This window comes from Lynx rufus, unplaced genomic scaffold (assembly GCF_022079265.1).
Source record: "Lynx rufus isolate CCGP_SWC_20201006 ecotype Redwood Valley unplaced genomic scaffold, mLynRuf1.p SCAF_17, whole genome shotgun sequence".
NCBI classification, from domain to species: Eukaryota; Metazoa; Chordata; class Mammalia; order Carnivora; family Felidae; genus Lynx; species Lynx rufus.
The window spans coordinates 27,449,095-27,463,004 of record NW_025814831.1 but is presented as its reverse complement, the minus strand read 5'-3'; the positions used below and the strand labels follow the sequence as shown (position 1 = coordinate 27,463,004).

The 13,910-nt window shown below is 53.7% G+C and overlaps 1 protein-coding gene across 1 annotated transcript in view; it reads left to right on the top strand.

Moving 5' to 3' along the window:
- Positions 1-5,365, top strand: part of IFT43 (intraflagellar transport 43) — an 81,552-nt gene extending 76,187 nt beyond the window's left edge. Inside the window, exons 6-9 of the mRNA XM_047079810.1 lie at positions 3,913-3,985; positions 4,268-4,343; positions 4,860-4,922; positions 5,090-5,365. Of these exons, the coding sequence (XP_046935766.1) occupies positions 3,913-3,985; positions 4,268-4,343; positions 4,860-4,922; positions 5,090-5,209 (332 nt within the window). The 3' untranslated portion in view covers positions 5,210-5,365. The remainder of the gene's footprint in view (positions 1-3,912; positions 3,986-4,267; positions 4,344-4,859; positions 4,923-5,089) is intronic.
- The last annotated feature ends 8,545 nt before the right edge of the window (positions 5,366-13,910 follow it).

Genomic DNA, 13,910 nt, shown 5'->3' with positions numbered 1-13,910 from the left:
GTGCTCAGTCACCTCCATGGGGCCAGTTTAGTAAGACACGGGCCGCAGGGAGGAGTCCCCAGGGCTCCGGTGTCACTGTGCTCTTTCCATTCTGTTCCATTTGGCCTTGCTGAGGCAGTGGTGAGTTGGGGCATATGGCGAGGGAGAGACTTAGCTTATTTGTGGTGATGGGAATCAGGAGAAATACCAGAACAGAGGTCGTTGAATCTTTAGAGTAAAAACCGTCCAGACTCCGCTCTACGAGTGCCTTTGAAGGCACTGTTCATTTGCAAAAAGAGCACGAGTGGGCGAGGATGAGCTCATGGGTTGCAGTCGGACGGAGCCGGAAACCTGGCGCTGTCCGTTATTGATGATCTCAGCTCACGCCAGCTGCTTAATCTTGCTGAGCCTCACTGTTCTCGCCTGCAAAATGGGCAAGAGTAAATGAGACGCTGAAGGTAGAGCATATAGTTTCTCTGCAGGCTCAACACTTGATCTGTTAAGCGAATAAGAATAGCTCTAGGATCTTTATTATGCACGGAGCAGAGTTTGGCATTTTGTATGGTGAGTATTTTGTAAAGATGATGGCATTTAATGCTTGTAACAACTGTATGCGGGAGGTGAAATTCCCCCTTCTACAGATGATACCACTGAGGCACGGAGAGGATAGTCACACAGCTGGTAGGTGGGGAAGCCAGGATTGGAAGCCACCCATCCTGCCTCCGGAGCCTGCGTCTTAACCACGGGATGGACGTCCTGCCCGTATACTTAACCCACTCACTGTTTCTGTTCATGTTCTTCTTGCTTTTAGCAGCGCAGAAGAACAGGAGAATAAAGTCAATAGAACCATTACATTTTTTCAAAATAGCGGTAGCTTTTCAGCAGCGCTAGAACAGACCCCCTGTATTCCTCTTACCGTCTCTGTTAAAAATCACGCGCTTTCTATTTCATCTTATTAGAAATTTGTTTTCTATTTGAGCACAGTTGACATACAGTGTTACATTAGTAACGTTCCGAGAGTGACGCTTGGGGTCCTGAACCAGACTGGGTCACCGGTCCAGACGTGCAGGCCAAGCGGCCATAACCGAGCATTCCCGGTATATACTTTTGTGAAGAAGCGGATTTCGCAAGTCCGTTTTCCGAAATCTTCTAGGGGAAGACGAGGTGGGAAGGAGCAAGGCCGAACAAGTTACGTATACATGAAAGCTTGTCTGTGATAGTAAATCAGGAACTGTAAAACTGTGAAGTTCTTTGAAGTTTGCCCCAAACCGGCTCCACGGCCACCTGTTCCACGGGGGCCGGGAGTTGGACGGCCCGACTCTGCTGCGATGGCTCAAGCTGTCACCGCACCGGAATGGTCCAGCTTGCCTCAGCCTGGCTGTCATCGCTGGCTCTGTCCCACTCAGGCGGTTCACCGGGTTCTGTTGGGCACCGGGCTTCCAATTAGAGAGAAATCCCACTGTGTGGCCGGCCTCACCAGTGCCACTCTGAGAGGCCCCTTTGCCAAGGCCCGGGCTGACCTCTGATCTGTCACAGATGGGCCAGCCCCACACTCCTTTGTGCGCATTTGGAGGAGGGGGGCGGGGACGAGGAGGGAAGCCCGTGAGGAGTCAGAGTGGACATTGGGCAGAAGTGCAGTTCCTCAGAGCCGGGAGGAGCAGGGCGGAGTTGACAGGACCCAAATGCTAACGCTGTGGAGGGAGAGGGGACTCGGGGAAGACCCCGTCCTGAGCCCTAAGCCCAGCGTGGGGCCTTCTCTTGCCACCTTCTGAATATTCATCTCAGGCTGGACTCCACACCGAGGCGAGCCGGGGGCAGCTAACTGGCTCGCTCCAACACTGTCACAGTGCTGATGGCGCGTGGCACAGCCAGCTTCCTCCCTGCCCCGCCGCTCGGCCCGGGCTCAGGGACGGTGCTGTCAGCGGCTCTCACCGTGGACGGCATTAATCACGCAGAGCGAGAGTGAACAAGAAGGCAAAATTCCTATTAGCATAAGAGGTAGAATCTTAGAGGACTCCATGTCTAATTCTTCAGCAGGATGGAGAGACAGAATCTAAGCCCTCTACAGCTGCTTTCTGGACAGAGGACTTGCCGAACGTGGGTCGTTATTTTGGGGGTGGTGTGTGAATGTTCTTTATTTCCCCTCTCAGCCATTCCTTTTCTTAAGCCCTTTTGATTCTTTTAATCACTGCCTTTAACTCTCGGTCTTATTTTCTGTGTCTCCGTCTCTCCCTTGCCTACCTCCTCCCTCTCTTTCCAGGTACGGCATCTGTAGCTCTGCAGTCGGAGGCCATAATAAAGACACCAGGCTCAGAGTTGGCATTTATATACTCAGGCTTAGCTGGACCAGAGCAGTTGCAAAGTCTGAATAATGAATAGTCTGAAAGTGGCAGAAGGGTCTTCCCAGCTGTTCTTGGAATGACTCTGCATGTCTTTTAAAAATTAAATTGGGGGGGGGGCCTGGGTGGCTCAGTCGGTTGAGTGTCCGACTTCAGCTCAGGTCATGATCTCGCAGTTTGTGAGTTCGAGCCCTGCGTCGGGCTCTGTGCTGACAGCTCAGAGCCTGGAGCCTGCTTCAGATTCTGTGTCTCCCTCTCCCTCTGCCCCTTCCCCACTCATACCCTGCCTTTCTCTGTCCCTCAAAAATGAATAAATGTTAAAAAAAAACATATTTAAAAATTAAATAGGGGGCGCCTGGGTGGCTCGGTGGGTAAGCGTCCGACTTCAGCTCAGGTCGTGATCTCACAGATCGTGGGTTCGAGCCCCGCGTCGGGCTCTGCACTGACAGCTCAGAGCCTGGAGCCTGCTTCGGATTCTGTGTCGCCCTCTCTCTCTGCCCCTTCCCAACTCATGCTCTGTCTCTCTCAACAATAAATAAACATTAAAAAAATTTTTTTAACGAAATAAAATTGAATTTAGTCCATGGAAGCAAAAACAAAGAGTTTCTTCACTATTCAGTCTTCACTGGGCTTTTTCCTCCTGATGTTTGTGGTTGGATTGGGAATTCTAGGATGGTATCTCTCCACTTGGCCTTTTTTTCTGCCCCCTCTCTTTTTCTCTCCGACCGGTTGAAACAAAGAAAACCCCTCAACCAGTCAGTGATGCTCATTTGGAAAAGGAAATACTTCTTTAGGGCATTAGGTTGTCCCCGTGACAAGAGGGGCTGTTTGGGGGAAGTCGCCACTTGCTTCTCTGCTTCTCTCGGCCTCTCTGCTCGCGTGACTCTGTTGGACTAATGAACGAGATGTCTGTCCCCTCCTGTGTCTGGACGTCTGACTCACATGTACAGTTTGAAGAAGGGAAATCTCCATGACCCGGCAAGAGACGTGTCATCGTTAGAATCGGCATTCTTTATTATATCAGACCTGGCAAGACTGAGCCCAGGGACACCGCTGGGGAACCACTTCATCTCATTAGGTGTGAAATGTCCTTCAGAGTCAGGCTCAGGGCCATGACGGCCGTGATGATTGCAGGGATTACGACGAGCTAATGCACGGGTGGACCTCGGTCATGAGGTGGCTCATTCTCCGGCTCCTCCAATGTAAATTTCCCCAAGTACAGTCGGGGACTCTCTTCCCATTTCTTTACATTTCTCATTGGGAGGGCCACTCCAAGGGCTCCTAACCTGGAGCGTACAGCAGGATCACCGAAGAAATCTTAGGAAAAAGTACAGAATCCTGAGCCCCGCCCAGGAGGTTCTAATCCAGCAGGTGGCTGGGGTAACGCCTGGGATTCGGAAACGGTTGCAGCCCACCTTTGGTTTCAGGCATACCTCTAGTTCAGTACCACAGCCCTAGATGGGGACCCCGGAGGCCAGAGACTGTGTCTGAGTATCCGTCCTACCCCCCACTGGCACGTTGAAGGTGGTAAATACACGGAGAAGCGGGCGAGATCCCTCCCTATTCACAGTGCTTTCTCCTCCTCTCGTTGCAGATATTCCTGTTATTCCGGATCTGGAAGAAGTACAGGAAGAAGACTTCGCTTTGCAGGTGGCAGCCCCCCCCAGGTACGTTACATTAGGTGTGGAGTTGGCGGGAGGCGGAGAGCATGTGAATGAACACATGCCCAATACCGCGTACAGCGGGGCTGCTCCCCCCCCCCCCCCGCCCCGAGTGGAGACGGGAAGTTGCTGGTGATGGGTTCCTGCCTGGGTTCCCGTGTTACTAGGCATATTCTTCCCACTTTGGTCCTTCCTCGCTGCCCGGGAGGCTCTGGGGATGGTGGCCCGGCAGCCCGCCTGGAACCCATCCTGCCTGGGATTCCTCCTCACCTTTTCTCTTTCCTGCAGCATCCAGGTCAACCGGGTGATGACCTACCGTGACCTGGACAATGACCTCATGAAGTACTCAGCCTTTCAGACCTTGGTGAGTGCGGCAGCTTTTGCACAGAGGGGCGGGCTCCGGGCCTCATCTCCTCCGTGGGTCTCTGGGGCCTCCTGGCGACAGTCTCTTTGCCGGAGGCATTCCCCTCGGGTATTACGGCATCCCTGGGCCCGACCTGTCCCAGTGTGTCCCGGGGCCAGGCTCCCACCTGCTTCCATGGGGGCCCCCCAGCATCAGGAGGTACCGCGGCCCTATAGATCCGGCACTGTCACGCCCTGCCCTCTTGGTGTTGACCTTCCTGCAAAGAATGTCCAACCTGTAGGATGCTGTGGCATTCCCTCATTCCTCAGTGGCTACGAGGTCCACTCACAGTTTTCCTCTTTTTAAGGCATTTCTGCAGGTCTCGGTTTGGGAACTTCCACCACACACAACCTGACCCTCCTCACTTTGCAAGACATAGGTGTCCGGAGCGCCCCCCCGCCAACCTCCCCCCCCGCCCCGGGGAAACACAAGCCGGTTTGTTTGCTTGCTCGTTTGTTTGCATCCTTGCATCCACAGGATGGAGAGATTGACCTGAAGCTCCTCACCAAAGTCCTGGCGCCAGAGCACGAAGTCCGAGAGGTCAGTAGCAGCAGAAGCTCCTTCCTGTGGGCTGCGTCATCCCTACGACCAGCCGGCTCCCCAGCGTGAGCTCTGCCTCCCCGAGGCCGAAGGGTGGGGGAGGTCGGCTGTGACCGCGGGGAAAGGCCTTCTGCCTTCATCTTACCCAGCGCTGCCTCTCCGGGCAGGATGACGTCAGCTGGGACTGGGACCGTCTGTACACCGAGGTGTCCTCAGAGCTCCTCACCGAATGGGACCTGCTGCAGGCGGAGAAGGAGGACCCCGTGGGACAGCCCACGCACACCTGAGCCCTAGGCGGTCAGCAGACTGCTGTCCCCGCACAGAGTAATTTCTGCTTCGGACTTGAAAAAACGCGATAAGCCTACAGCTGAAGAAGCTTGCTGGTAGCTGAGCATTTTTGTACGGAATATTTTGTAATAAAAATGCTTATTTTCAGTAGACCATGTTGGATCATTCAAGTGTAATAAATTGCTTTATGCTGTGGCCATCTCTTCCTTTTCTTTCCAGCAGCCTCTTGGAAAGATTCGTCAAGAGTGAAGGAGGGCAGCTTTTAAACAGTCTGACGGGTTTGCTCCCCGCTGTTGAAGAGCATGAGGGAAAGCTAGACTCAGGGGGAGAGGAATGGCGCCCCTTCTAGAAAGTGTTCGGTTCACAGAGGCCACAGCATTTCCCGGGAGCACCTGTCTACTTGGAAGCACCTGGAAGCAGGGGTATGGGAGGCTGCAAGCCACTACCTGCCGGGGTCCGGGGAGGGCCTGGCAGGACGCCTTTCTTACTGCGGACGTTCAGTTACGTTAGTGAAATTTTACTGTCTCCTTCATGCTGTCGGGCAGCTTGGCTGAGGAGACGGCAAAAAGTGGGCGCGCTAAGGCAACCCATTCCTCACAGCGGGACTTGGGAGCTATTCTCACAGCACCCCCCCTTCTCCTTTCTTCTTGCAGCCCATGCCCAGGGCTCCCCAGGCATGCCCTTCCTTTCCGCCACGGGCTCCCAGAGCCTCGATGCTAGCTCTCATTAGAAGCGGCCGGCTTGGCCGCTCCGAGCATCCCACAGAATGCTCTCTCTCGGGGAGCCTGGGACCCCCTCTGACCTTTCAGATACTAGCCGCTCGTCTCCACTGCCCCCCGAAGCATCATCGCTGCCTGTTTGCAAACCATGCCGACATCTGGAGCAGAGCCCAGCCCTCTTTCTAAACAGAGACATCTTTTGTTTTTGTTTTTCTCTCTTTCTCCCCCAAGACCTCTCATCTGAGGACAGGGACGTCTCCCTGCCCGCCTCCCCTAGATGCCACCTTGGATCAGGCCCATGCAGGCTGGCAGCCGCTGACTAAGCCCTGCTCCTCGGCCACGGCCACGGGGAGCTCGAGTGCTGCTCTCATCCAGCCTGGAAAGCCCTTCATTAAAATTCAGTAAAACAAAGAGGCTCAACACTTCAAAAACCCACTGGGGGGTTATTTTTGTATGACTACTAGTGCCCTTCCCCAGTGAGCCACGAGGGCTCCAGAGCCAGCAAAGAGACTGTGTGGCTGTTAATTATAAACTCAGGGATTTAGTGGCTTTGGGGCCCCTCTTCCTCCTCTTCCAGAGTCACACGTTTAGCCCGGCCAGCCCCTCTTTGGAATAATTCCCATGGTCACTGAGAACTTTGTGTCCAAGCTTGTTTTTCTTGAGCACCATTCTGAAACCCAAAGGAGAAAGGTCTTTCTAGTACCTTAATTACTAGCAAATTCAGCCGCCTCGGGACTCTGATAACCTTGGAGGTCTGTGGCCAGCCTGAGCCAACGGCTAGGGGTCGACATCCTTCCTCCCTTTATTTTACGATTGCAGTGGCAGCAAGGTCTAACGCGTCATGAGCCCTCACCAGGTGCCAGGCACGGGGTTCAGCACGTACGAATCATCTAGCTTAATCCTGACAACCACCCAGTGAAGCACAGAATGTTTGTTATCCCACTTTACAGATAAGGAAACCGAGGCTCAGAGAGGTAAAGAGATTGCCCAAGATAATCCAGCTACTTAGTGGCGGCGCTGGAACTCAAAACCAAGTTCTCTGACACCTCTGTACTTTAAACACTTGTGTTAAAAGGAATCTTCTGCCGCCTCCAGCTTGGGAACGTCCTCGAATTTCCAGCAGGCCGAATTCGCAGCGTGCTGACCAAGCCCCGCCCCCCACGCCAGGCATCCCTTCTTTCGGTGGAGTGAGCACAGGGCAGAGGGCTTCTGTCCGGCCTGGGGGGGCGAAGCCTCTCAACACGGCTGAGCTGCAGAGTCCCGGCCCCAGGAAGGTACAGACGACCTGGGTGGGGAACAGCTCTAAGTCATATGAGCTGAGCCCGGCTGAGAGTCACGTGCAGGCCACATGTGGCCAAGTCTCCTGTCACCTGTCGGCTTCGTCCTTTACACAGCATTTCAGGGGTCCTGGGGAACGACCTAGTTCTTACCCGACTTCTGAGATATCTTCCTTATGTTCCAACCAGCAGTGTCGCCCGGCCCAGCCTCCCTAGAAGAGGGCTCGAGAGGTGTGACAGAACGGACAAGCGTCTACAGGTACCCACGGTGTGGTTTTCTGCAGGCGCGTCGGGGAGGCGCGGAACGGGTCCTAGGGACGCTGCCTCCTTCATGGGGCACCTCGGTGGGCTCCCGGCCCCCCCCCGGGCAGCTGAGAAGCGTCAGCTGGTCTCTGACAAAATCTCCCCTGGCATCTTTGGCATTGGGTGGTAGCTGCAGAGATGCTATTCGCGGGCCGGGCCCTGGTGGGGGAGTTTGTTCCTTCGTGAGATCTGGATTGCTGTTTAGCCAGGCTCTGTCGTAGGTGCTGCAGCCAGAGAACTAGGTAAGCCACACTCCCTTCCCTCTGCTGGGGGGGCGGGGGGGATGGACAAATACATCAAACACATGGCCTGTCAGATGGTGATAGATGCAGAAAATTCAAGCTGGGATCAGGAGTTACGATTTTTTTTTTTAATTTTTTAATGTTTACTTTTGAGAGAGAGAGAGGGAGACTGAGTGCGAGCAGAGGAGGGAGAGAGAGAGGGAGACACAGAATCTGAAGCAGGCTCCAGGCTCTGAGCTCTCAGCACAGAGCCTGATGTGGGGCTCGAGCTCACGAGCCGTGAGATCATGACCGGCGCCGAAGTCGGGTCGGATGCTCAACCGACTGAGCCACCCAGGTGCCCCAGGAGTTATACATTTTAAATGGAGTAGTTAGGGGAAGCCTCACTGAGAAGGTGACATTTGAGCAAAGACCTGAAGAAGGCGAAGGGATGACAAGACTGGTAAGTGGATGACAAGACTGCACAGTGTTCTGAGCAGAGAGGACAGTATGTGCAGACCAGACGCTGGCAGGTCAGCGTGCATGGGGTGGGGGGGGGGGGCAAGGGGAGAGCAGATGTCCTGTCTGGCTGCACCCGGAGCCTGGGCGTATCGCAGAGAGGGCATCAGGGGGCGTGGGGTCCACTCCCTCCAGTGCCACGAGCATTTCCAGGTCTCCTCGGCCTCGCCGGGCAGCCTTTGGGAAACTCAAGCTGCTGTGTGGCCTGTTGGTGCCTCTGCCTGGAAAAAGCAGGACAGTTCTTGCTACGTTGAGAGAGAGGGAAACCATGAGCTCTGTCTGCCACGGAATGAGGCCGAGGAGGCCTGGGAATGCTCGTGTCACTGGAAGGAGTGGACCCCACGGCACAGACCCCTGCGTGGAACACGCCCTGGAAACTTGCAGCGCCGATGAAAAGTCCAAGCAAGAAATCCACGTGGGCAGGCCTGTCGCTGAACCTGAGGTCATCTCTGTCCCTGATTGTTGGCTCGCATTTGCTGAACCCCAGCGCACTCCAGACAGGCTTTAGGAACCGTGTGCTGCAGACAGAAACTGATGCTGGTGCCTGCTCGGTGTTGCCTGACCGAAATGTGTGGCTTCCGTAAATCAGGGCCTTTCTTGCTTAGTGGTTAGGGCGGCTCCTTGCAGCGTTGGCCCTGCAGACCTGAATGAAAGGTAGTGTTTGCTACAGTGAGCTGAGGAAGGTGAGCATCCTGGCTCGGCTTGTCCAAGCAGTGCTGTGCTTCTCTCCTAGGGCCAAAGAGCCATTGGGGGTGTGAATAGCTGGGGAGGGGCGGGGGCGGGGTGGGGGAAGGGATAGGGCACAGGAGCAAAGGACACAGATTCCAGAATCAGCCTGGGTTCCCGTCCCAGCTCTCCCACTGGTGGCTGTGGGTCCTTGAGTGAGGTGCTTTCCTATTCTGATCCTGTTTTCTCATCTGTAAAATGGGCGCGATGCTAGCACTATCCTCGTAGGATCGTGATTGCCCAGTTAAAGCTGACTACTCTTCGAGTTTAGAACTGGACGGGCTCAAAGAGCGAACATAGGTAGGGGAGCTTGGGAGCATAGTTGACCTTCTGACTCTTGATCTCGGTTCAGGTCATGATCTCACGGTTCATGGGTTCAAGCCCCACATCAGGCTCTGAGCTAATGGCGTGGACCCTGCTTGGGATTCCGTCTCTCCTTCTCTCTGCCCCTCCCTGGCTTGTGCTGTCTCTCTCTCTCTCTCTCCCCCAAAATAGACAATTTTTTTTTAAAAAAAGAAAAGAGAAAAATGAACATAGGTTAAGTCGCATTGGATGTTTTATTGCAACGACAGTGCATTTTGCTAGGGGATATCACCTTCATTTCCTCTCCTGCTACCAGAATGGTTTGCCACCAAGGTCTTTTGTTTTTGTAGCAACTTTATTAAGGTACAATATGCACGCCTTAAAAGTCACCCACTGAAAGCACACAACCCATTGATTTTAGTAAATTTACAAAGCGGTGCCGCCATCACCATCGTCCTGACGTTCATCACCCTACAACGTTCCCTCCTGTCTGTTTACGGTACATCCCTGCTCCCGCTCCCAGCCCTAAGGCAACCACTCGTCTGCTTTCTGACCCTGTCAATTTGTCGTTTCTGGAAATTGCATTTAAATGGATATGATGCGGGGCTGCTTTCACTTCACAGGTTTTCACGGTCCATGCACGTCATAGCACGTGTCAGTGGTTTGTTCTTTTGATTGTTGAACGGTGTCCCATTGTAGGGGTTCACACCACACTGTGCTTATCCATTCAGCAGTTGATGGGCTTTTGTCCTGTTTCCAGTTTGGGGCTATGATCAATGATGCCCCTGTGGACATCCAAGTACATGTCTTTTTGTGGACCCCTGGTTTCATTTCTCTTAGGTAGATTCCTAGGAGCAAAATTACTGGGTCTATGCTGTTTAACTTTTTTTTTTTTTTTCTGTTTCTTTACATACTTTATGTAAAATCTCAAAAAATGTGAAAGGGCAAACAAAATAGTTTCAGAATTATTTACGTTTAACTTTTTAAGAAACTGCCAAACTGGATTTCAGGGCATCAGTTTTGTTTTGTTTGTTTGTTTTTCAGTGCTTTAGGGTATCAGGATTAATAAAGTACTCAATTTTTTTCTTGTAATTTTTCCTTAAGTTTTTAAAAAAAATTTTTTTAGCTTCTTTTTATTTTTGAGTGAGACAGAGTGTGAGCAAGGGAGGGGCAGAGAGAGAGGGAGATACAGAATTCAAAGCAGGCTCCAGGCTCTGAACTGTCAGCACAGAGCCTGACATGGGGCTCGAATTCACAAACCATGGGTTCATGACCTGAGCCAAAGTGGGGCACTTAGCCGGCTGAGTCACCCAGGTACCGCTTAAGTTTTTCAAAGGTGGTAGTTCAGTTTATAGGAGGTGCAATCTGCTCCTTCCTTCCTTCCATCCTTCCTTCCTTCCTTCCTTCCTTCCTTCCTTCCTTCCTTCCTTCCTTCCTTCCTTCCCTCCTGTCATTGAACTTATCTCGGTTTTGAGAGTGAAGAGCTCATCTGTCTGTTCAGGATAAGAAGGGGTGTTGTTTGAGTTTCTATGGAGCCCCTCGCGCACTCCAAGAGTTCCACGTCAAATATGACGTGGTCCCGACCCCAAGGGGCTCACAAACTAGTAGAGAAATAGATAGGTCTCATCTGTGTTTTCAAAGCACTGGCTCTGAAAACCACAGAGGCTCTCCAGAAGAGTGGAAGAACCCCAAGCCATCCATTGCAAAGTGCAGATGAAAATGGGGACAGAGGGAGCTTCGTATGTCCACCGAGAAGTACAGAGGTGGGGTTGGTTTGCTTAGAGCAGGGTCCGCAAACCGCAGCCCACGGGCCAAATCCAGCTGCCGCTGTTCTTATAAAAGTTTTCCTGGAGCACAGCCATGCTCTTTCGTTTACATATTGTCCATGGCTGCCTCTGTGCCACGATCGCAGAACTTAGTTGCGACAGAGACCATGTGGCCCACAGAGCCTGAAATATTTACTGTCTGGCTCTTTACAGAAAAAGCCTGCCAACCCCTCCTTAGAGGACAGAATGAACACGACAAATAACAACACCCACATGCTCCCAAAGTTCAGCTGCGTGGTGCTATGCAGAAAATCAATTGTAGTAACAGTGATTTGAGTTAGACGTAAGGGAAGACCGGACGGGTGGCAAGATTCTGGCTCCTGAAAGAGAGAGACGAACCTCCCTTCAGAAAAGGGGAAGACAGCACTCATCAGTTCCAGCACATAAGCTAAGACATAAGCTATCTGGAGACAAAAAGCTGGAAAGAGCGACTCTGGGCTTCTTCTCGGTCCTCTGATGCTCTTTGAGTTGCGGGCAAGGAGGGGCTTCTCCAGGAGTTTGGCAGTGGGCTCAGAGTACTGAAGAGAAAGCCTGGTGGAGGGGACTTAGGAGCAAGCGAGGGGGGAAAAGTCGGACTTTTCTTCTGGCGAGGTAGAAATCAGAAAGCAGGGGTGGTGGAACCAGACGGAGGAAGCGGCCGTCCCTCTTGCGGCTGTGACGCAGTGAATTAATTCCCGGCATATGTTCCCGGCATCTGTCGTGGTGGCCTGGACCGGAGGGGTCAGCGAGAGAGGGGACCATGCCAGGGCTGAGCATTAGCCCAGAATTCCCAGGCTGCTGGGGCTCTTGGCTCCCGCAGAACGGTGGCTGGCCAGCACGCCCAGGAACATCTGCTACAGCTGCAGCAGGCAGCACTGCCCTGGGGAGGAGGGGGTCCCCTCCGCAAGAAAGCACCTGGCTGTGAAGGGGCTGAGAAAAGACCAGTGAGAGTCCTGCAAAACCGTCTCTTCCAGATCTCGGCTGCGGTGGATTCCACCTGCCAGCCGGCTGGAGGTCTGATGTAAGGGAGCACCCCTGGTGAAGCAGGGCCAGGGGGAGCCACAGCCCTGGGTGGACACAAGGCAGAGATCTTGGGACGCCCTCCTAAGTACCAGTCGCGGAATCCCCCTGGATGCTCTTGGGGCTGCTGCCTGCAAAGCGTCCCTCGGGAGTCCGTGATCACCCGAGAGGAAGCAGGGCAGAGGACACGGGGGCTAAGAATGCAGACGATGCCGCGTTCGCATTTCTGCTCTCCCATGCTGTACCTGCACATTCCCACACCTCTCTGCGCGATGGTTTCCTCGTCTGTAGAGTGAGGTAGAAAGTGACTACAGCCTCATCGGCTCTGGGCTGAGCAAACGACCTGCTACGCGTCAGGTGTCTGGCAAGAAGTGAGCACTCAACGAAGGTTAGTTCTGATCACACCTAGGGACAGTCAGCGGTGCCTTGTTGTCCCTGACAGGAAGTCACTGAGAGGACCTACGCGGGCATCTCCCCCAAAGCCATGAACTGGAGGCCTCTCGGCTGACCTTGAGCCATAGGACATTTGATTTGGCCTACACACTTCTTAAATTGTTTAGTTAATTATCAGCATTAAAAATGGAAAGGTTTCGGGCGCCCGGGTGGCTCAGCCGGTTAAGCGTCTGACTTCGGCTCAGGTCATGATCTCACGGTTTGTGCGTTCGAGCCCGCTTCGGGCTCTGTGCTGACAGCTCAGAGCCTGGAGCCTGTTTCGGATTCTGTGTCTCCCTCTCTGTCTGCCCCTCCCCTGCTTGCACTCTGACTCTCTCTCTCTCTCTCTCTCTCAAAAATAAATAAACATAAAAAAAAGGAAGGAAGGAAGGAAGGAAGGAAGGAAGGAAGGAAGGAAGGAAGGAAGGAAGAAGGAAGGTTGGTTTCACATTATACCCAGATTTCCGGCTTCTCTGAGGAAATTAGGGGATCTGGAGCCACGGCTCCTATGGTGGTGATTGGCTCGAGCAAAGAGACGACAGCTCCTCTAGGTTGGGGCGGTTCAGCATGTCCCCCCACTGACATTTCGAACCGGCCGCTACAGGCATTGACTGTGAGACCCCTGCCCGACCCTCCCCCTCACCAGTGAGAATTCTGTTCCTCAAGAGCCCTTGCACAAGGTCATGTTCTAAGACTGGAACCTGAGTCCTGACTTGCAGGCCGTGTCCTTTGTCGGTAACCAGGACCCTCTGGCTGACGTGTGACCTAAAATCACGTACGTTCCGGAGAAGACCCAGTTCGCCTGTCGTGAGCTTATTCCCCTCTGAGCAGGAATCCTGACCCTGTGTCCAGCATGGCTCTGACTCGAGTTTGAGCAGAGTCCTGGGACATTTCCTGGGCCAGAACCTGGTTAGCCATTTGCCCTCTCCTGAACCGGTTCAACTCTGCCCTGGAGCTAACGGTGTCTGCTCTGGAAGAGGGTCCAGCTCGGCAGTCAAGAAAGGGAGAAGGTGTGTGCCTTCTTTCTATAGCAGCCACCAGCGCCTCAAGCACCCCGCTGAGGCGTTAGGAGGACGTGGGCAGCTGAGGGCGCAGATCGCGTGTCTGAGTTTCGGGCTTTTGGGCAGGAGGGCGCCCACATCAGTCAGCCAGGAGGGTCTCCGTGCGGTGCTCGGGAGGAGGGACAGCCCCGAGGGCGCACCCTTCAGCTCACCCTTCAAGAGAGAGGACGTGGCGGACAGCCTCCAGCGATGCAGCCTTCAGGGTCTGCCCCAGTGTCTAGGCAGCACCCAGCCAGTTACTAAAGCCCGTGGCGGCAAAGCCATTCCTGGCCGGCAGAACACTCCTCTCGGGCCATCCTTCCTCCAGAACTCTC